The following is a 24,140-nucleotide window of genomic DNA, read 5'->3' on the forward strand; positions in this document are numbered from 1 at the left end:
TGTCCAAACCCATTTCCTGATGCACGTTTCAATCACCAAGTTATCATCTTCAGGGCATACATTCTTTGAAGATGATAACTTGGACATCAAAACGCTCGACAAACAGTGTTGGTGTAATGGTAGCATTAATAGTGAATTCGATGTGATTATCACCAACAGTTCCAGAAATTCCTACTTGATAATAAAGATAATATAAGAGAAAATTATTATTCCTTCAACTATTGAGTACAATTGTTCACATTAGCATTCGTTTTTGTTTATGGCATGTGTTAAGTTGAAAATAAAAGCGTGGAATTCAAAATACAGGAAAATTGATCTCGAATTGACCCAATACACACTTCCACTCTATTACAAGGAGTATTTGTAGTTTTACAGAGAACGCCATCTAACGTTAATAGCCAAACTAATTTTCTCATTTGTAAATATAGATATAAGACGTATTTTTAATTTCCTACAGGATGCTGTCTAGCGGTTAATAACGAAATTAAAAGATTTTTCGTCTCTATAAATCTTCATAACTATAAAACTACTCACTAGATGACAGTAGAATTTAATAAGAATGAACACTTTAAACTCATGGAAATAATACTCATTCAAAGGTGAGAAAAACAAATTATTGTGAAAAATACATCTAGTTTACTCCAAATGAATTTTCTATGCAGATATAAAAAGTATTATTAATTTTTTACCGATTGCCATCTAACGAGTAATAGCCAAACTAAAAGATTTGTCATCTCTATAAATTGTGCAACTAGGAATATATTTCCTGAAGAATTTACTAAAACTAATCAGTTTAAATCGATTAGTACCATCGATATTTAGTCATAGATATACAAAGAGACAATTCACGTGATAGGTACGTTCGAATAAATGTCTTATATAGGTGAAAAAAGTATAAATTTGAATTTTGACATAGTTTGCCATCTAGCGAACAATAGCCCAATTTAAAAACTCGTTAAATCTACATAGCTTTGTAGCTGATCACTGGATAGCTGGAGAGTTTATTAAAAATGTTACCATATCGAAGAAACAACTCATTAAGAAGTTTTCTCTTGTTTATTCTGAAAAACTTTTCTGTTAATTTGTGATTATTATTGATTTTCGGTTTTACCGTTTGCTATCTAGTGGTCAATAGCCGAACAAAAAGTTTACTATCTTCACATACATATTTAATTTTGAAACTATACGATAGATGGCAGGAGAATCTATTAAAAAAATTATAATTGATGAATATATTATTATTAAATTAGAATGTAAAAGAAAACAATCAAAGGAGAAGTTGTCTCTCATTCGATTATCGTCTTTTATATATTTTTCGTTTCCTAGTGATCTATAATCAAACAAGTATATTTACGTGTTATTTAGACATTATCCGCTATGTAGTATGATAGTATTCGAACTAAATTTTGTTTAATTGGAAATAAGACATTGCGAAAAGAAAACCTAAATCTTGATAAATTTTTGAAAATTGACGGATGAGTTTCGAATCAGTTTATATAGAAAACTTTTTAGTATTAATTTATGGAATGGCGGATTTTTTGCGGCATCTAGTGGTCAATAGCGGAACTACCATATTTCTGGTTTAGGTGTTTTTATCATTTTGTACAATCCGATTTAGATCCTCCAAACAGATGAATTTATTAGTACTTTCAAACCATATCGATGTGTCCACACACATTACGCCATCTATTGATTCGTAGTCGAACTAATGAAATTTTATTTACCTGCTGACGTTGAATTTGGAAATTGTCCGCTAGATGGCTGTACAATAAAATATAGTTTGGGAAAAGAAAATAACAAATAATTTTGCAGCTTTATTCAGAAAAATTAAGAAAATTATCAATATGAAAAGTGAGAGTGAATAAAGTAAAATCAAAAACTGAAAAAAAGTTTACAATGTGAACGAAATTATCCCAAATAATTGTAAGTATATATATTTTCAGGGTGGATCAACTAATACCGGTCGGTATATACGGGGGATAATCCGAATTTGGCGACAATATTGACGGTACTGTAGTAACAATAAATTGCCGGAGGCCTCTACTGTTTTTACAAACCGAAGGTTAATTAAAGAAAAAATTGTTATACGAATGCTGTAATTAAGGTTATCGAGAAGTGTTTAATCCGTCCCGAATAAAAAAAAAGTAAAAATAAAATAAAAAGTATGAGAAACATTTTAGTTAAATTTGCATTTGGAGAAATCCATTTCGGGATGTTGTTCCATAAATTTTTTAAGCACGTCCTGTTTTTTCTGTTCGTCACTAGTAGGTAAACCCATTTCTTTTTGTCGTTGATCGTACATCATTTTTTCTACCATACCTCTCGTTTCTCCGTCCAAATCGCTCAATTTCGACGGTTCCGGATTGATTTTTTTGGTACTTATTTCCGGATCGGATTTCACCACTTTATCCCACCAATTCATTTTGTTAACCTAACAAAAAATCAATATAATAACCGTTTATAAATAAAACGTGCACTCACTTTTTCGAATGTGAACAAAAGATCTTTTCCGTCTTCTATAACCCAAGCGGATTCTTCCAATTTTATTTCGTGAGGAAAATCGTCGTCTATGATCGGTGGTTGACCTTTCAGACCGCATTTCAGATGTTTTTTCGTCATATTCACCACCACGTCCTTTTGTTTAGCTCGGAAATTCACCTTCAAAGGTACCCGCAACTACAACAACAACGAAAAAATTTCATTCAAAAATTATTATCAACAGACGGGGCTGAAATTTTTTTCTAAATAGTCTCCGTCATACTCTACACACTTTTGTCACTTCTCCGGGAGCTTTCTGACAAATTTCACAATTTTTGGCGCGTTTATTTAAAAATTTTGGTTTATATTTGAATCACCCTCGTATATTGTGTATAATTAATAAGATACTGCACATTTTGGTTACAAAATGAACAAATATATATTTCTATAGAAATAATTATTTTAATTTTCATTTATAAGCCTTAAAAAGATATTTTCTCAAAAAAATTATGTTTTTTATTTTTTTTAACAGTATTTATTATAAGCGAATATCTATTTACAAATAAATTGGATTGTTTGTAATAACATAACCTCAACTCGACTCAATTTCGTTTTATTCAATATCGAATATAATAATAATAATAAGGTAAATCCTCCTAGTTTAATTGGAAACATAATTTGAACAATTTTTTTCAACTTAAACATAATTTTGAAACAATGTAATCGTAAAAAATCTCTAGGAATGCAACAACGCGGTTTATTTCAAAATGGAAGTGTGACGTCACTACTAATGGACGTATTGACTTTATTGACCTTGAGAAAATCAACGAATTTAACATGCTATGTTGCCAATATACATTAAATCGATTTATTTTAAAAGTTTTTTAATTAATACGTCAATACTGTCAATCATAATTGAAAAATCAATTTATGAATGTAGAAAAAATATCTATAATTAAATAAATCCTATTAAAAATAAAGGAAATAATATAACTGAATTTCGTTCGGAATAATTTTGGTGAATTCAACAGTGTAATATACTATTCTAATAGGAATTATATCTGTATTTAGTAATAAAACTTAGGTTAGAATGTGATATATATTATATTGAGGATTTAATTTATTGAAAAAAGTATGACGACGTTTATAAATTCAAAAGGCGTTGAAATGAAGTAGTTTACAACTAAATTGATGTATAATTTTACGATCGATCGATCAATACTCTTCTGTTGATGACATCATCAATTAATGAAGGTATATATAGGCAGGATGTAAAAGTCGTGGGTCTAAGAAATTGATATTTCGGATACGTTAACCTGTATATCAGAAAAAAAAATGTTTTATTATAAACAAGAAGATTGAAAAATAATGTTATGAAGTTTAATATACGAGGTCTGGTTATTAAATAACGAGACTGGGCGTCTAGAGGGAGCCCTAGACGTTAAATTGATAAAAATTTGACTATGCTATTTTTAAATCGACTCAAAATAAGTCGAAAATGAAGAATAAAATTTTTCGATATCTCGCTTCGTTTTCGAGATATCGATACTTAAAGTTGGAACCTAACCTAACCTAACCTTCCCGTGGTGCACTTTGAGTGTAAAAAAATCAAAAATCGTGAATTTTTTACATCCAAAATTGTTTAAAAAAAATTTTCCTCGCGTGAGGCGTGAGTATAAATACAGAACGATGGCGTCGTTTAAAAAGTATTTAAGTATCGATATCTCGAAAACAAAGCGAGATCGAAAAATTTCATCCTTCATTTTCGATTTATTTTGGTCTAATTCAACCAAACGCGGCGCCACGAAAATCGTACTCTCCCCATTCAAGGTTATGCGAAATCATAGAAGTGAAATTGTCAACTGTCAAAATTGAAGCGACTAAAGTCACTCCAGAACGTTCCTAGAGCGTTTTGCAGTACGGAACTGTCATTTTCACTACATGGAACACTCAAAACGCAACTTTCGGTATGTAAATATAATACAGTATAAATACAGAACGATGGCGTCGTTTGAAAAGTATTTAAGTATCGATATCTCGAAAACGAAGCGAGATATCGAAAAATTTCATTCTTCATTTTCGATTTATTTTGGTCTAATTCAACCAAACGCAGCGCCATAGGAATCGTACTCTCCCCATTTAAGGTTATGCAAAATCATCGAAGTGAAATTGTCAACTGTCAAAATTGAAGCGGCTAAAGTCACTCCAGAACGTTCCTAGAGCGTTTTGCAGTACGGAACTATCATTTTCACTACATGGAACACTCAAAACGCAACTTTTGGTATACAAATATAATACAGTATAAATACAGAGCGATTGCGTAGTTTAAAAAGTATTTAAGAATCGATATCTCGAAAACGAAGCGAGATATCGAAAAATTTCATCCTTCATTTTCGATTTATTTTGCTCTAATTCAACCAAACGCGGCGCCACGAAAATCGTACTCTCCCCATTCAAGGTTATGCGAAATCATAGAAGTGAACTTGTCAACTGTCAAAATTGAAGCGACTAAAGTCACTCCAGAACGTTCCTAGAGCGTTTTGCAGTACGGAACTGTCATTTTCACTACATGGAACACTCAAAACGCAACTTTCGGCATGTATATATAATACAGTATAAATACAGAACGATGGCGTCGTTTAAAAAGTATTTTTATTATCTTTTTCGTCAATAAAAGTTTGTTATTTTAATTATAGAACGTACGAAAAAGTATTAGATTACGTCCGGAATTTAATACAACGAATTTCATAACGTCTAGTCTATTGTGAAATGGAATTATTGACCGGCGTGTAAATTGAGGTGTGTATGGTTAAATCCAATAACACGATACGTGCCATTTCTCAGTAGTAGTAGTTTTAAACAAACTTGCAAAAGTATAATTAATAGAAAGAGAAAGAAAAAAAAAAGACGCATCCGCATACTAAACCGATTGATGGATAGTACCTTTGTTCGATGTAATTCTTTTTAGAAAAACCAGCGGCGTTTCAAATCATATTAAGAGGGGCAGAGCATTTGTCTATAGTATCAAAATAGGCTTCAGTTTCGCCAATTGCTTCTTCATTTAAAGCAAATTTTTTGGGATTAACGAGTAACTAATGAACACTTGGGTTCAGATCTATGCTATACGGTGGACGAGGAAGCAATTTGTTCAATTTAACCATCGTTGCTTATGAGTGAATTGTCTTTATGTGTTAGTTTTATTTTCTTTGACATATGAGGAGGTTTTTCATTGATTTTTGTATTCGAACGATCCAACAACTCTATGTAGTATTCGCTATTGATTATCTCTCCCTTTTGGACATAGTTGATGACCAATATTCCACGAATATCCCAAAATATTGAAGCCACAACATTTCCAGATGACTGTTGGGTCTTGGAACGATCCGGAAGTGGTTCACCGGTTGAAGTCCAATCAGATGATGATCATTTTGATCCCTAATCCATCTATAGTCACATATCGAGGCAAAAAATTTGATTTATTGCGTGTAAACATCGCCAAATTTTTGTTTTTGATCGATTGTGCCTCAGCGCAATCAAATATAACAAAATTTGTGGATTTTCTTGATGTTTTTTGGAGTAATTACCTCAATTGGACGACCAGAACGTGCACCATCATCGGTGTCTTGTTCTTTTCGAGTCTGGATAACACTTTTGAAGCCGTTGTTAAGCTTGTACATCAAGAAGTAATTTAATTTAAAATTACTGGGCCACCGGGTAGAATATTATTTAAAACAAAGAGGTATTTAATGCTTGAACTAAAAGTATGTGTATAATTTATATTTTTTAGGAAAAATAACCCGTCTCTGTTAACAGCAATATAATTAGAACTCCATACAGTTCTTGGATAATTACAACAAGACGATTATTTTACATGTATGTAATTTTAAGACTATTAACCTTCAATTTTTGAAAAAAAAACCTTGTACATTATCTTGAACAATGCACTTTGTTTTTATTTTCGGAATAATTATTCTGCAGATCTGAATCGAAGAGATATCTATGTAAATTTATGTTTTATACATAAAAAAAGTTGACAATCACTTTTCATTTTTGTGAATCAACAAAATTAAACATTTTCGTATATTTTTGTCTCAATTTGTTCGCTTTTTTTTGTGTAATCTATGAAAAAAACTTAATTTTATTATTTGTAAAAAAGTTATCAACAATTATACGTGAATATTTATGTAAATTTATGTTTTATACATAAAAAAAGTTGACAATCACTTTTCATTTTTATGAATCAACAAAATTAAACATTTTCGTATATTTTTGTCTCAATTTGTTCGCTTTTTTTTGTGTAATCTATGAAAAAAACTTAATTTTATTATTTGTAAAAAAGTTATCAACAATTATACGTGAATATTTATGTAAATTTATGTTTTATATATAAAAAAAGTTGACAATCACTTTTCATTTTTGTGAATCAACAAAATTAAACATTTTCGTATATTTTTGTCTCAATTTGTTCGCTTTTTTTTGTGTAATCTATGAAAAAAACTTAATTTTATTATTTGTAAAAAAGTTATCAACAATTATACGTGAATATTTATGTAAATTTATGTTTTATACATGAAAAAAGTTGACAATCACTTTTCATTTATATGAATCAACAAAATTAAACATTTTCGTATATTTTTGTCTCAATTTGTTCGCTTTTTTTTGTGTAATCTATGAAAAAAACTTAATTTTATTATTTGTAAAAAAGTTATCAACAATTATACGTGAATATTTATGTAAATTTATGTTTTATACATAAAAAAAGTTGACAATCACTTTTCATTTTTGTGAATCAACAAAATTAAACATTTTCGTATATTTTTGTCTCAATTTGTTCGTTTTTTTTTGTGTAATCTATGAAAAAAACTTAATTTTATTATTTGTAAAAAAGTTATCAACAATTATACGTGAATATTTATGTAAATTTATGTTTTATACATAAAAAAAGTTGACAATCACTTTTCATTTTTATGAATCAACAAAATTAAACAGTTTCGTATATTTTTGTCTCAATTTGTTCGTTTTTTTTGTGTAAATTATGGAAAAAACTTCGTTTTATTATTTGGAAAAAAGTTATCAACAATTATACGTGATTGAGTGCATTTTCATGAACATTTAAAGTCTTGAAACCAATAAAAGTTTTAATTTTTTTATTCCCATAATTTTTTTCGTAAATCCGCGTTAAAAAAATGATTTTCTAGAGCCAAAAAACGAGGGGACATCCAAAGTATAAAATCACCGAAAAATGATTATCAAATGATATTGTTAGATTGTACACAATGAAAAAAATGATCCCAATGCCAATATAAACGAGTCGACGATATTTTAAAAAAAATTTATGCAATTGCTGCCATTTTTCCCATGGAACATCAATGCGATAAAGGAATAAAGAGCAATTTTGAAAAGATGTCACATAATCACAATCGACCTCGACTCTATTTCTTTTATTATTTCGATTGACCAATTTTTCTTTTTGTAAATCCTTCTATTGTTTTACATTGAATGCGGGTGGTTTCGACATTTTTTTCGTTCAGTTAACGTTAAATGTTGAAGCGGGTGTGATTGTTTTTCGGTTATAGCGGACAGTTTTATCCATGGAAGCCAATCGGTTAGAGGTTAGTGGAAAAATGACGTTTCTCCATGAATTTTAAACGCATTTAAATCACGGTTCTACTTAATAATTTGGCTACATCTAAACGTTATCGATTTTAGGTCTATTCCGTTTTAAAATTAGTTTTTTTTTTAAATAATTTTATATAAAATTTGACGTTTCGACTTTTCCTCAAGACTTTATCAAAATATTTTGTTATGTTATGATTTTCAAAAAGAAAAATCTTATTTTTTTAAATTTCACCACATAATTATATCTGATAGACGAATTTCGATATTCAAACTCTTCTTTTTTGAATATATAAAAGATTTTTCTATTAGTACACTTTTTGAAACACTGTGTATATCGTATTATTACTTGTGATTATTTTTTTTTCTATTTTGAATACGAATATAATCGCACCCATTCATTTACTGTTTAAACGACAAGAATTCCATTTTCTATTGACATGATATAAATTATTTGAATAAATTTATTCTTGGCAATAAATTTTTCCGTATAAAACGGATCTAGATATTGAAGAATCAATTTTATACGTACAAATTTCACTAACGTGCAAAGATCCGATCGAAAAATAAGTTTCGACATAAACTTTTCGGAAAAAATCTTTGAATCGTGATTTTGACATAGTAAAAACGACAACGCTTTTCATATGAACGCGTCCAAACAAAAATCATTGTGATTTCTATTTTGTTCAAATTTTTAAAGCTTCCGTTGGAAAAATAACTAAAACTTAATTGTTCTTAATGGAGAAAAGGATTTTTTTTCATTATTTTTTTCGTTTTCTACATTTTTTTATTTTCTTAGCTTTCTAGACTGGTTCTCCCATTTTTCTCGTCTTATAGACTTTCCCCACCGCGGTTTTCTTTTCCTGAATTATATTTTTTCCATTATTATCACCGTATCCTTTTATTATGTTTACGACATTTTCATTGTTTTCCTCTCCTCCTAGATCCTTTATATTATTGTCAATTTCCATTTGAGAAGACATTTTCCATTATTTTCCTCGCCCAACGAAAATTTTCCATTGCAGACGTCGCCTTACAAATTTTTTCCATTAATTTCGTCTGTATTTTTATCAACTTTTTACTTTATTAATTTTTGGGTTATAGACTTTTGCCGGTACAGTTTTTTTTTCACAAACTATACTTTTTTCAATATTATCATAGTATCCAAAACCAGGATTTTTTAATTATGTTTACGACATTCTCCCCACCTTCTATAACTTTTTCCTTAATTTCCTTCCCTCTAAGATTTTTTACATTTTTTGTATCATCTTCCATTTTCCATTAGTTTCTTTCCAATACGGACCTTTTTCCATTATTATCCTACTCTTATCAACGAGACATTTTCCATTAATTTCGTCGACTCTTCGAATTTATCTTTATATTCCTTTCCTCTAAGATTTTTTACATTTTTTGTATCATCTTCCATTTTCCATTAGTTTCTTTCCAATACGGACCTTTTTCCATTATTATCCTACTCTTATCAACGAGACAATTTCCATTAATTTCGTCGACTCTTCGAATTTATCTTTATATTCCTTCCCTCTAAGATTTTTTACATTTTTTGTATCATCTTTCATTTTCCATTAGTTTCTTTCCAATACGGACCTTTTTCCATTACTAACCTACTCTTATCAACGAGACATTTTCCATTTATTTCGTCGACTCCTCGACTTTATCTTTATATTCCTTCCCTCTAAGATTTTTTACATTTTTTGTATCATCTTCCATTTTCCATTAGTTTCTTTCCAATACGGACCTTTTTCCATTATTATCCTACTCTTATCAACGAGACAATTTCCATTAATTTCGTCGACTCCTCGAATTTATCTTTATATTCCTTCCCTCTAAGATTTTTTACATTTTTTGTATCATCTTTCATTTTCCATTAGTTTCTTTCCAATACGGACCTTTTTCCATTACTAACCTACTCTTATCAACGAGACATTTTCCATTTATTTCGTCGACTCCTCGACTTTATCTTTATATTCCTTCCCTCTAAGATTTTTTACATTTTTTGTATCATCTTCCATTTTCCATTAGTTTCTTTCCAATACGGACCTTTTTCCATTACTAACCTACTCTTATCAAACAGACAATTTCCATTAATTTCGTCGACTCTTCGACTTTATCTTTATATTCCTTCCCTCTAAGATTTTTTACATTTTTTGTATCATCTTTCATTTTCCATTAGTTTCTTTCCAATACGGACCTTTTTCCATTACTAACCTACTCTTATCAAACAGACAATTTCCATTAATTTCGTCGACTCCTCGACTTTATCTTTATATTCCTTCCCTCTAAGATTTTTTACATTTTTTGTATCATCTTCCATTTTCCATTAGTTTCTTTCCAATACGGACCTTTTTCCATTATTATCCTACTCTTATCAACGAGACATTTTCCATTTATTTCGTCGACTCTTCGACTTTATCTTTATATTCCTTCCCTCTAAGATTTTTTACATTTTTTGTATCATCTTTCATTTTCCATTAGTTTCTTTCCAATACGGACCTTTTTCCATTACTAACCTACTCTTATCAAACAGACAATTTCCATTAATTTCGTCGACTCTTCGACTTTATCTTTATATTCCTTCCCTCTAAGATTTTTTACATTTTTTGTATCATCTTTCATTTTCCATTAGTTTCTTTCCAATACGGACCTTTTTCCATTACTAACCTACTCTTATCAAACAGACAATTTCCATTAATTTCGTCGACTCCTCGACTTTATCTTTATATTCCTTCCCTCTAAGATTTTTTACATTTTTTGTATCATCTTCCATTTTCCATTAGTTTCTTTCCAATACGGACCTTTTTCCATTATTATCCTACTCTTATCAACGAGACATTTTCCATTTATTTCGTCGACTCTTCGACTTTATCTTTATATTCCTTCCCTCTAAGATTTTTTACATTTTTTGTATCATCTTTCATTTTCCATTAGTTTCTTTCCAATACGGACCTTTTTCCATTACTAACCTACTCTTATCAAACAGACAATTTCCATTAATTTCGTCGACTCCTCGACTTTATCTTTATATTCCTTCCCTCTAAGATTTTTTACATTTTTTGTATCATCTTCCATTTTCCATTAGTTTCTTTCCAATACGGACCTTTTTCCATTATTATCCTACTCTTATCAACGAGACATTTTCCATTAATTTCGTCGACTCCTCGAATTTATCTTTATATTCCTTTCCTCTAAGATTTTTTACATTTTTTGTATCATCTTTCATTTTCCATTAGTTTCTTTCCAATACGGACCTTTTTCCATTATTATCCTACTCTTATCAACGAGACAATTTCCATTAATTTCGTCGACTTTTCGACTTTATCTTTATATTCCTTTCCTCTAAGATTTTTTACATTTTTTGTATCATCTCCTTCCATTTCCTTTGTAACACGGACTTTTCCCATTATAGACGTAGTATCATTTCCATTAATCTTCTAATTTAGCTTCCATTGGTTCTGGTTTCCGTTTTTAAGACAAATTTTACAGACACCCTGTATATTTAATGATTATCTCGTGGAATGCGGAGAAGCGTCTCAATTATTATTTTTTAACTAATAAGGAAATCCTCAGCAATATCATAACATTAGAACAACTTAGGATTGACCTCCGATTTTATTTTACAAAATATTTTAAAAATAGATTTATTCAAATTATATACTAAACACATTTCAAGCAAATTAAACTAGTTTCATAAACAGTTTGTTGCCACGAAATTAATAATCTTTTTTTTTTTTAAATATTTAAACAAATATTGTAATCGAAACAAGTTTTGCACTGTGCTGATGAGTATCGACAACTGTTCAAATCGGTCTCTCCCAAATTTGACGACAAAACTGTAGTTTGAGCGTTTATTTTTTTGGGATACGAGGTTAGCTTAAAAAATATACAATAAAGTTGAAATTTCAAATTACGAATATACGAGGGTTGTTCATAAAGTAATGTAATAAATAATATATGAAGAAAATGGGATTATTTTTTTGAAAAAAGGTAATTAGCGTATGGGATACGTCTTTATTGATGATCCCAGCCACGATCTTGTAAAAAATTTATGAAATAAGTTAAGTAAGTGTTTAAAAAAGATGTAAACAATTTTTATTATTAATTCGAAATGATATAAATGAGGAAATTGATGACACACGTATCGAATAGTTTTCTATATTTCTTGAAATACATAAATAATTGATTATTTTACATAATATGATAATTAATTTTAGTTTTGACCATGTTAAATGACAGTATATATCAATTAAGATCCCTGACCTTTTTTAACGAGATATACACACACACACAAACTCAATTTATTGCATATAATTTAATGCGATGGCACCTTGAAAAAGTGCATTCAAGCGAAAATCCTCACGTCGGGTTTATAACATCTCAAATGAATTTTTCATTGTTTGCCCAACGATACCATTTTTTAACCACGACCGTTGGTACATAATTCGCTGACGTTACCGCCAAATTGGAAGATGGCTGGTCTATCAGAAGACTGGTAAAATCATCCAGGACTTAAATCCACTACTATAGGTTGGATCTGGACGAAAAAAAATTCCTTCCAATCGGCTGTTGGTGCTGGTTTGTGGAATCAACAGTACAGCGTGTAGACGATTTAAAAACTATGCAAGTGCTAGGAAAGCTATACAGAGTTGTGTTTGAACTTAATTATGTATATCATGATCTGGACTTTTGGTCTTCACAGGTGAAAAAGCAAATACGCGACTACAGACCACCAAAATCAAAATATTTTGAAATCTGGTGAATTTGAAGTAAATGGGCTTGAAGTTTGTTGGAGTTTACAATCGGTGGATCAAATTTATGAGGGAAACTATGGTTTCCACAAAACAATATTGAGGCTTCGTCACCTTAGCCGGTAAATGGTCCTGATCTAAAATAACAACAAAATTTGCGTCCGAGAAGAGTTATGGGAAGTCATTGAGCACGGGAAGATCTTTTCGTTAAATTAATTAAGGAAATTAGCAGTTCTAGCACTTTGAGCGGTTTTCCTAATGCCCAAAACGGAGTAAAAAAAGTTTTTGTTGTTATAGATACAACGACAAAAAGTGAATCTACAAATTTCAATAAACAGAAGGCCAAAAATCGTTTCTAATCTTCTAACTACAATAAATAATTGAATTATATTCAAGAGAATGAATATTTTTGGTATTTTCGAGGTTTGGTATACCAAGAAATTGATTTTCGGGTGTTACTTGAGTTAAATTCGAACAGCTGATTCATTAACTTCGAAAATGCAGGTTGGACTTTCAACTACTGTACGTATATATATATATAAATAAACTAAGATCAAGGTCGCGTTTAATTTTATTACTACATATTAATGTGAAGAAATGAAAGTAGTACGCCGGTACGTATACATTCAATAATGAGTCACGATTTACAAAATTATTTGTTATAATTAGATTTCTATTCTTTCCAAAAGTACTAATAAATATCATTAATAAATAAAATTTGGTGGAACGTCTAAAATAATCTAAATTCTCGATAATACGACGGGTAAACAGCCGCACACCATCTATCGGTATTAATTTAATGTAGTATTACGACGGGTACACAGCTACTACAGCTGGAGATGAAGTTTAACGGAAATGGACAGAAGATTCACGATAGAAATTGTCTATTACAAGACATTTGAGATTGATGCTTCTTCAGGTGTAGACAAACGTTGACCTCCATCGATTCGATGTTTTGACTGTTCAAAATTGTTTAAATTGATGTGTGAGAGCTCGCATCGTCGTAAAGAATGATTTTGGCGAATAAATGCCGGTGTATAAATCGGAATTGAACGTTCTAGGTCGCTCTAATGGAACAGTGAAGACATGTGCGGTTATTCCGAAAAAACGGGCGACCGATTGCTTCCAAGTGCTTCGCGCGCGAACGATTTTCCTGCACAACAACCGATTTTGGAGAATCTTCGCGAAATTCATCCTGTAGCGAAGCGATACCACGAAACAAGGTGATTGGAGATGGCGCTTCATCATCAAAAATCGAAGCAAGTTGATCGGTCATAGAAACTTCCATCATACCGTCAAAGTTTATAATGGAAATGTCAAATTTGACATTGAAAAAAAGTACGAGAGCGTTTATATAAGAAAAAAAAACAATTGTAATATTGATTTTTCTATACTCCAGTAAAGGGTTTTCCAATAAGAGGTGTTATTTTGAACAGCCCGCTATTTCGGTAAATGTCACTTTTTAAGCTGTCATTTTTTGACATTTGACAAGTAGAAACTACGCCATTAATGAAAATGGAACGATACACGCTTCAACGACGCATTTAAATTATTAAAATTCACTATAAAAATGGTGAAAGTTTGGCAGAGACGGTTCGTAAAACTAAAACATTTTCGGGTCGACGTGAAGCACCGCAATAGAGAAATTGGTGGGAAAATTTGAGCTATTGGGACAAGTTAGTGATGTGAAGAATAAAACCCGTGCACGTCGCTCAAGAACAACTGAGAATATTGCTGCTGTAGCCCAAAGAAAACCCAGGTTTGTCCGTTCCTCGTCGTTTTTTGGAATTAGCCATTCCACAAACGTCATTACACCGTATTTTGCGTAAAGACTTGGGTCTTAAGGCCCTAAAGTTCAGATAACACAAGAAATCAAGCCGGCCGATCATCAACAACGTCGTGTCTTTGCTAATTGGGTCCTTGAAATGCATGAAAATCATCTTAACTGATGAGGCCCATTTCCACCTTGGTGGTTACGTCAATAAACAAAATTGTCGAATCTGGGGCTCGGAAAACCCGACAGTTATTGTTGAAAATCCTCTCCATCCTCAACGCGTGACTGTTTGGTGCGGTTTTTGGTCCGGCGGTGTCATTGGACCTTACTTTTTCGAAAATGAGGCTGGAGCAACAATTACGGTGAATGGATTGCGCTATCGAGAGATGATTAATGATTTTTTATGGCCGGAATTGGATGGTATTGATTTGGACAACGTTTACTTTCAACAAGACGGCGCTACGTGCCACACAAGCAACGAAATCGGACCATGTTATCTCTCGAAGAGGTCATCACAATTGGCCACCGAGATCTTGTGATTTAACACTTTGCGACTTTTTCCTTTGGGGCCAACAAAGAAAGATAAGGTCTACGCCAGTCCAGTCCAGCATCGATTCAAGACCTCAAAGATGGAATTCGTGAGGCTGTCGAGGACATAGGGCAGCCGCTTTGCAATTTGATTACGGAAAATTTCATGAAAAGGATGTGGTCCTGTAAGCGCAGTCGTGGCGGCCATTTGGCTGATGTTGTAATGAAATAAACATCCGATGATTTATCTCAAAAAATGGCATTTTTCTTTGAATTAATCAAAATAACACCTCTTATTGGAAAACCCCTTTATAATAAATATTCATTGCTACAAAACCTAATTCAATTTCAACTGTTGTTTATATATATATTTTTTTAAATATATGTTCACGTTAACCTAACCTCAACCTATTTCTTTTCTGTTAAAAGTTGACGGGCACCTACACTCACAAGTTGCGACATCTATCATTTATTTTTACATTTTATGTAAATCTTTAGTTAATGGTTCACTGAATCGACCTTCCGCATGTGAAAAAAATTATACGTTTAAGTATGTATTGCCTAAGATTGCTCACCATCTGGTAATACTACGGTCGATTGAAAATTTTTTACTTTACCATCTCGTCACGTTCATTGTTGGTTTCGTTTGTCGGTGAATTAATCCCCAATCTTGAGATACAGTATCTCAAAAAAAATTCTAGAAGCAAAAATCGGTTCGTTTCGATTTTAATTAACGTGTTCTCTGGTACATCTGGCTCATCAGTTGTCTAGGGTTAATTTATGGTCTTCTTCTGATTGCCCAAACTCTGATTCGTGTTCAGCCCGCTGACTCTGGTCTTGTTTCAATTGGGTTGACCGCTTCAGTACTTTTATCAATCGCGGACTCGCTATTGTAGCGGTGTCGTTTGAATCGCGTTTTTTTTTGCTAACGATTGTAGTTGTTCATAAATTAGCACGGACTACCGGTCCGCCTTGTTTATGTGTGAAGGTTGTTAATATTTTTTTTTTCAGTCAAGGAAAATACAAATATTAGAGAAACTCCCGACCCCACTTGACGCCAGATCGAATCTACCGAAACAGAACAGCATATAGACAAGTAAATGATGTGGAAATAAAGTTGTCGAATCCATCGAATTCGTTAAATAGAAATTGGAATTATCTAAATGTCGTAAATGTCTTGAACCTTGATTATAAAAATGTGTTTCTACGTTTAGATCTGTCTCCATATATTTATATTAATGGTTTGAAAAATCGTAAAATAAATCGAAAGAAGAAGAATCGAGAATTGAAAAACAAAAGAAATACTAATAGTCGTTGTTGGTGTCAACAATGACGCAAATCGAATATTTACAACTGGAATTGCCCGAGTACGACAACAACATTAATGATTCTACCTCGTAAAATTTATATTGATCTCATTCATATGTATATAAAATACGAGGTATATTCGGAAAATGTGTACGATAGAGAAAAATTGAAAAACTGCAATCAACACTGTCCTTTAAGAGGTTTTTAGTCAAATAAAGTTAAATAATCCACAATATTCGCCTGATTTTGCACCGTGCGACATCTACTTTAGGTAAAATCTGGAACAATATCGAAGGAACTGACGGAAAAACACTGTTTCGGTCAATGGAAGATTCGCATGGAGAAATTTTGGAATACAACTTTTCAACTCCTAAATTTTGTGTCAAAAATTATTTCGAAATACGTTAGTAAGACGGCGCTGTACATGGTTAGGACAACATCTTGAAAATTCGACTTGTCACTTGTTGGAATACAACGGATTTTTCGTTAAATTGTGATCGCGGACATGGTACAAGACGTGCGAGACGTGTCAGTCGGCGTTCAGTCGTTCCAACAAGAATACTGCCAGGGTGTTTAGACTTAATCAGAAACTGATTTTTGTTCTGAGTGCCAATCGGATAATTCTTAACTTGTTTGATAGGGCACACCAAACATTCACTGTTTTTTTTTTCCTTCAAATACGTAATGGAGATTATCTCCGGTGCAATATCGAGAGTTTTGGGCTTTCCTAAAGGCAAACAGAAATTCCTTCGTCTTTCACTTATGTTTTTGCAACTTTTAGATATTTTCCATTGAACAAAGCAATAACCATAATCATATATATTGAGAAATCTTGTAAAAAATGGTTTTTAATATTGAACATAAGATTTATACCATTACTCAAAAGTCGTGTGACAATTTTTTATATTTTCTCCCTCTCGATCCGGATCTGGATGGAAATAAATCTCTTCTATTGGAATTTTTATTTAAAATACGAGTTTACATGTTAGATTCGACCTTTTCCTTTTATCAAACAACGATCGGTAAAAGCAGGAAAAACTTACAAAACGTTTTTTTTTTCTTTTATATTTAAATCTTGTCAAGGGAGCTATCGGAATAATATTTCATATTATCAAGTACAACAATAAATAAATTTGCATTATTTATATTGATAGGCACCAACAGGAAACTTATGGAATTGATAAAAACTCGAAAATCTTCGTATCTGGGACACACATATAGAAATGACTTTTGCAACTTGTGATCGAAGGGAAAATTAAGGGAAAACTTGTACTTGGCTTCATGGCTGAAGAATATTCGCGAGTGGATCGGTTTAGAGGCTGATAAAAAGGGCCAGAGACAGAAATGACTTTGCTGGAGCTATCGCCAAGCTTAGAAGAGGCCACCCAAAGAAGAAAAGAATTTTCATACTTGAATATAACATCTTCACAAGCTTGTTAAATTGTACGAGCCTGACCAAGGATTCTATGGTATCCAACCAATGGTGCTACATCCAAAAACAAACACTCGAACAACATTGTAGATGCCTCTTGGTGAATTCTCGATATTTTGTTCCATAAATACATCGTTGACCAAACCATCAAGAAAGCAACCAAGAGACATCGAGTAAAACTCCATAATCACGTCGAGGATTCTTAACAAGAAGTCAAAATCCTTTTGGGTTAGTTTAGTGTTTAATATACAGAAACAGATCTCGGGGAAGCTGCTGAGTACGAAATCTACTCGACTGTATGCCGTTATGTATAACATTGTTCTGTGTGACCGACTTTTTGTTTGGTTACGATATAATAGGGATTTCCAGGAAATCGACGATTCTAGAATGTGATGGTAATATATAAATAAAGCAGAATCATTAGATAATTTGATGTGTCATGTTTTGTGGATAAAAACTGTTAAAATAAATGCTTTATATACAGAAGCAGACCTCGGGGAAGCTGCTGAGTACGAAATCTACTATCTTCTGTATCAATAATTTTTAACTTGGACCAATCTATGTTACCGATGAGTCCGACTGTTTGCCGTTATGTGTAACATTGTTCTGTGTGACCGACTTTTTGTTTGGTTACGATATAATAGGGATTTCCAGGAAATCGACGATTCTAGAATGTGATGGTAATATATAAATAAAGCAGAATCATTAGATAATTTGATGTGTCATGTTTTGTGGATAAAAACTGTTAAAATAAATGCTTTATATACAGAAGCAGACCTCGGGGAAGCTGCTGAGTACGAAATCTACTATCTTCTGTATCAATAATTTTTAACTTGGACCAATCTATGTTACCGATGAGTCCGACTGTATGCCGTTATGTATAACATTGTTCTGTGTGACCGACTTTTTGTTTGGTTACGATATAATAGGGATTTCCAGGAAATCGACGATTCTAGAATGTGATGGTAACATATAAATAAAGCAGAATCAGTAGATAATTTGATGTGTCATGTTTTGTGGATAAAAACTGTTGAAATAAATGCTTTATATACAGAAACAAACCTCGGGAAAGCTGCTGAGTACGAAATCTACTATCTTCTGTATCAATAATTTTTAACTTGGACCAATCTATGTTACCGATGAGTCCGACTGTATGCCGTTATGTATAACATTGTTCTGTGTGACCGACTTTTTGTTTGGTTACGATATAATAGGGATTTCCAGGAAATCGACGATTCTAGAATGTGATGGTAATATATAAATAAAGCAGAATCATTAGATAATTTGATGTGTCATGTTTTGTGGATAAAAACTGTTAAAATAAATGCTTTATATACAGAAGCAGACCTCGGGGAAGCTGCTGAGTACGAAATCTACTATCTTCTGTATCAATAATTTTTAACTTGGACCAATCTATGTTACCGATGAGTCCGACTGTTTGCCGTTATGTGTAACATTGTTCTGTGTGACCGACTTTTTGTTTGGTTACGATATAATAGGGATTTCCAGGAAATCGACGATTCTAGAATGTGATGGTAATATATAAATAAAGCAGAATCATTAGATAATTTGATGTGTCATGTTTTGTGGATAAAAACTGTTAAAATAAATGCTTTATATACAGAAGCAGACCTCGGGAAAGCTGCTGAGTACGAAATCTACTATCTTCTGTATCAATAATTTTTAACTTGGACCAATCTATGTTACCGATGAGTCCGACTGTTTGCCGTTATGTGTAACATTGTTCTGTGTGACCGACTTTTTGTTTGGTTACGATATAATAGGGATTTCCAGGAAATCGACGATTCTAGAATGTGATGGTAATATATAAATAAAGCAGAATCATTAGATAATTTGATGTGTCATGTTTTGTGGATAAAAACTGTTAAAATAAATGCTTTATATACAGAAGCAGACCTCGGGAAAGCTGCTGAGTACGAAATCTACTATCTTCTGTATCAATAATTTTTAACTTGGACCAATCTATGTTACCGATGAGTCCGACTGTATGCCGTTATGTATAACATTGTTTTGTGTGACCGACTTTTTGTTTGGTTACGATATAATAGGGATTTCCAGGAAATCGACGATTCTAGAATGTGATGGTAATATATAAATAAAGCAGAATCATTAGATAATTTGATGTGTCATGTTTTGTGGATAAAAACTGTTAAAATAAATGCTTTATATACAGAAGCAGACCTCGGGGAAGCTGCTGAGTACGAAATCTACTATCTTCTGTATCAATAATTTTTAACTTGGACCAATCTATGTTACCGATGAGTCCGACTGTTTGCCGTTATGTGTAACATTGTTCTGTGTGACCGACTTTTTGTTTGGTTACGATATAATAGGGATTTCCAGGAAATCGACGATTCTAGAATGTGATGGTAACATATAAATAAAGCAGAATCAGTAGATAATTTGATGTGTCATGTTTTGTGGATAAAAACTGTTAAAATAAATGCTTTATATACAGAAGCAGACCTCGGGGAAGCTGCTGAGTACGAAATCTACTATCTTCTGTATCAATAATTTTTAACTTGGACCAATCTATGTTACCGATGAGTCCGACTGTATGCCGTTATGTATAACATTGTTCTGTGTGACCGACTTTTTGCTTGGTTACGATATAATAGGGATTTCCAGGAAATCGACGATTCTAGAATGTGATGGTAATATATAAATAAAGCAGAATCATTAGATAATTTGATGTGTCATGTTTTGTGGATAAAAACTGTTAAAATAAATGCTTTATATACAGAAGCAGACCTCGGGGAAGCTGCTGAGTACGAAATCTACTATCTTCTGTATCAATAATTTTTAATTTGGACCAATCTATGTTACCGATGAGTCCGACTGTATGCCGTTATGTATAACATTGTTCTGTGTGACCGACTTTTTGTTTGGTTACGATATAATAGGGATTTCCAGGAAATCGAAGATTCTAGAATGTGGTAATATATAAATAAAGCAGAATCAGTAGATAATTTGATGTGTCATGTTTTGTGGATAAAAACTGTTAAAATAAATGAAAACGTACATACAAAAATTGTATTTATCAATGTACTAGTTCTGTATATAACTGAAAGGCATGTGGTTTCGCCACATCTCGACCTTACATTCCGTTTATTTTTCTTCTTTCTTAATGGTTTACAATTTTACAAAAGAGGTTATAAAACAAGTATTTTCATTGTGTTCTTGAAATTGTTCATATATCATATTTACGGCATTCGTTCACATAATGTGAAGTAATACGAGTGCTGGACCATATAGAGCTCGTACATGTACAAGGTGTGAAAAATAATATTATGAAAACTTATTTAAAAAATGCCATGCGAATAAAATCGATTTTTAAACGTTAAATCAAAGGAACAACGAAAGATTTTCTACTGTAAGCGAAAATTTAAGGTTAGGAAACAGGAAAAAGTCGCCAGCGGTCAGATCTGGCAAATACGATGGGCGGTCAATCGAATGTGAACATCCGAATCGCTTGTTGTGTGTTTTTTTGCCATCTAGTGTGTGAATTTTCAAACGCCAAACGACGTTTTGGCTTTTAGGTGCGCAGCAACGTCCACGTCTAATGAAAATCTTCCTACTGCAAGTGAGAATTTAAGGTTAGGAAACAGGAAAAAACTGAAAAGGCACCCTAATGGTAAATAACGACGTATACGTCAGTAAATATTCGCATATTTGAAAAATAAATTCTGTTTCTGCGACTTCAAGCAACGTTGCAAATGTTCCCGATCCTACTATAGTCGTCCTTTCAACTCTACGGACGTAGAAAAAATTTCGTACGAAACTCGCGAGTAAAATAACTTTTTTTCGTTCGTAGGAATTGTCGCAGACCGTTCTAAACGTGAAAAAAATATTAATTTACTCACTGGTCGAATAAATAACTTATTTCATTACGCATTTATTTTACGCGAGGAAAAAGTGTTTATGTATAGTTGCAAGGTGACTTTTCGGTTTGATCATATGTCAAACTAACATTCAAAAACGCATAAGGAAGCACTCGAGGACGTTGGGATGAATGTTATTTTGATAATATTATTTTGCATATTTCGAAATGAGATATCCGCAACTGGAATTGATTAGAAACCAGTAAAAACTGCACCTCGATTTTTTTTTTTCATTTCATACTAAACTAAAATTTGACGATGTTGCCAGACTTGTCGATGTTGTCGAATAATCACGATTTACAGCATTTGGTCGTTGTACGTCGTATGGAAATGAGCTAATGTACGAGGTTAGTTAAAATGAATCGCAATTTTTTAATAATAAAAGTTAGTATCATAAAAGCGGGTGTCGGACTGGTCTCTAACGAAGCGTACAGAACTTAACCTCACTTTTTAGTGTAATTGAGCGAAAAGGATGTACCAGTGTTCAGGTTTCGAGCAAATATGTTTAAAATCTAGATAAATCTTTTATTATTTAACATTTTAAATATAATTCAAAACCAGAAACTAGATTTTCTCTACTGTACCATTAATTTAATAGACGGTTTTCCATATCTAGATGTAGATTCAATCTTATATTAATCAAAAAGTGAATGTAAATTGAGATAGTGAACTACAAAGCAAATTTTTTCGCATTTTTAATAATCAATTTATTGTTTATAGTGTAATAGTGAATGTTATATGAAATATTTTAGCATAAAATTCATTTTTCTACATATTTTGAATGTTTTTTTTCCAAAAAATGTTTCCCTAAATCGAACTGACTAAGCAGAAATCAATCTTGATTGAACTTATCGCTATTTAGCGCCCTTATTGAGAGTAACAATCAATATTTCATAAATACGGTGCTCATACTAAATTAAGAAATTGAAAATAATGTTTACTCCCCGTATAAAACAAACAGTCAGTCCACGTGGACTGATCATCTTCGCTATTTACCAATAAATACATCGAATCGTGAATAAAAATGAATTTCTATTGGCCGAAGCTGTCGGAAGGCGTATGTACACAATTTCTTCGAAATATTCCAGCCACAAAATCTGTGATAAACAGTGGAGTGGCTAGTTGCGATTTATTTAATTCGTAAATTTCTTTAAATAAATAGAAATATGACCATGGGTAGCAGATTATCCAGAATACAATTATACCAGTTTAGGAACATTGCGTCAAGTTTTGTCAGCATGTGGTTTTAAACACAAAAAACTGAATAAATGAATCGTCAAGGATAGTTTTATGGCGACAAGATTATTTGCGTCAGATAAAAAACTACCGAAGTTCTAATAAACGAATGGGGTACAAAAAGGGCTCAGTTCACGTCTGGTATCCTGTTTAAACCAAACGCCTTCACATACAGTTACATTTTACTCGTCTATTTACGTTTTATAATTTAATATTCAGTTGTGGCAAGTTAACGAGGTATAATAATGATTTTTTTCTATTTTCCAAGTAGAACTACAATTAAGTGCATCTTTTTGAAAGTTTTTATAATCTGTAATTGATATTGAACAAACTATACCTTTGTATGTTATCACAAATATTCTCACTTTGTATATCCATCATTAAGAATTGTACAGAGTTGTACTTAATATAACTAGCGAATATAATTTAAGTAAAATTAAATACAAAGATGAATTTGTTCTTTTATGTTGTTATTTGTGACTTAAAAAACTGGAAAGCATCTTTTCTGGACTTTCCTCGACTATTTGGCTTCTCTGTGTTTCGCGCTCTAGTAAAACGTTTACCAAATATGCAAATCCAGGGTTGCCACATACTTAATCATTTACGGATCTTTTTTATTCGAGTTTGTACCGGTTCAAGTTTTTTGGGGTTGTTTTTGTATTGATCACATGTTTTATGACGCTCACACACAGGTAAACTTCAGTCTCTGAAGACGATAACTTGGTTATCGAAACACGCGTCAGACATCGTAATTTTGAGTGTGTATTTTCTTTCAAAAATGAAATTTGTCGTTAATATGTATAGAATTATCAGTTTAACGACCAGAAAAAAAATTATGTAACTATTTAGATAATTTGAACAAACACGTACTAAGTACACAAAGTTTGTTAGCAAATATAAATAAATATTGCGTCTGCATTATACAATTCGATAGGGTGATGTAACAGAATATTTCAATTTGCGATCTTCAAACGATGGTGATAATTTTTTTTTTAATTGCATTTGTTTGCTGAGGTGATCAATTATAAGTAGTACTGTTTATTGCATCTCGAATATTATATATATAAATGATTTGCTAGACGTTAGTTTCTTTTTGTTTGTTA

The 24,140-nt window shown here is 31.9% G+C and overlaps 1 protein-coding gene across 1 annotated transcript in view; it reads right to left on the reverse strand.

The window, feature by feature from the left end:
* Positions 1–1,801: 1,801 nt before the first annotated feature.
* Positions 1,802–24,140, reverse strand: part of LOC130890838 (nuclear migration protein nudC) — a 62,341-nt gene continuing 40,002 nt past the window's right edge. Inside the window, exons 4-5 of the mRNA XM_057795207.1 lie at positions 2,482–2,676; positions 1,802–2,431 (exon numbers count right to left, since the gene is read on the reverse strand). Coding sequence (XP_057651190.1) covers positions 2,177–2,431; positions 2,482–2,676 — 450 coding nt within the window. The 3' untranslated portion in view covers positions 1,802–2,176. The remainder of the gene's footprint in view (positions 2,432–2,481; positions 2,677–24,140) is intronic.

Source organism: Diorhabda carinulata, chromosome 2 (assembly GCF_026250575.1).
Source record: "Diorhabda carinulata isolate Delta chromosome 2, icDioCari1.1, whole genome shotgun sequence".
NCBI lineage: Eukaryota > Metazoa > Arthropoda > Insecta > Coleoptera > Chrysomelidae > Diorhabda > Diorhabda carinulata.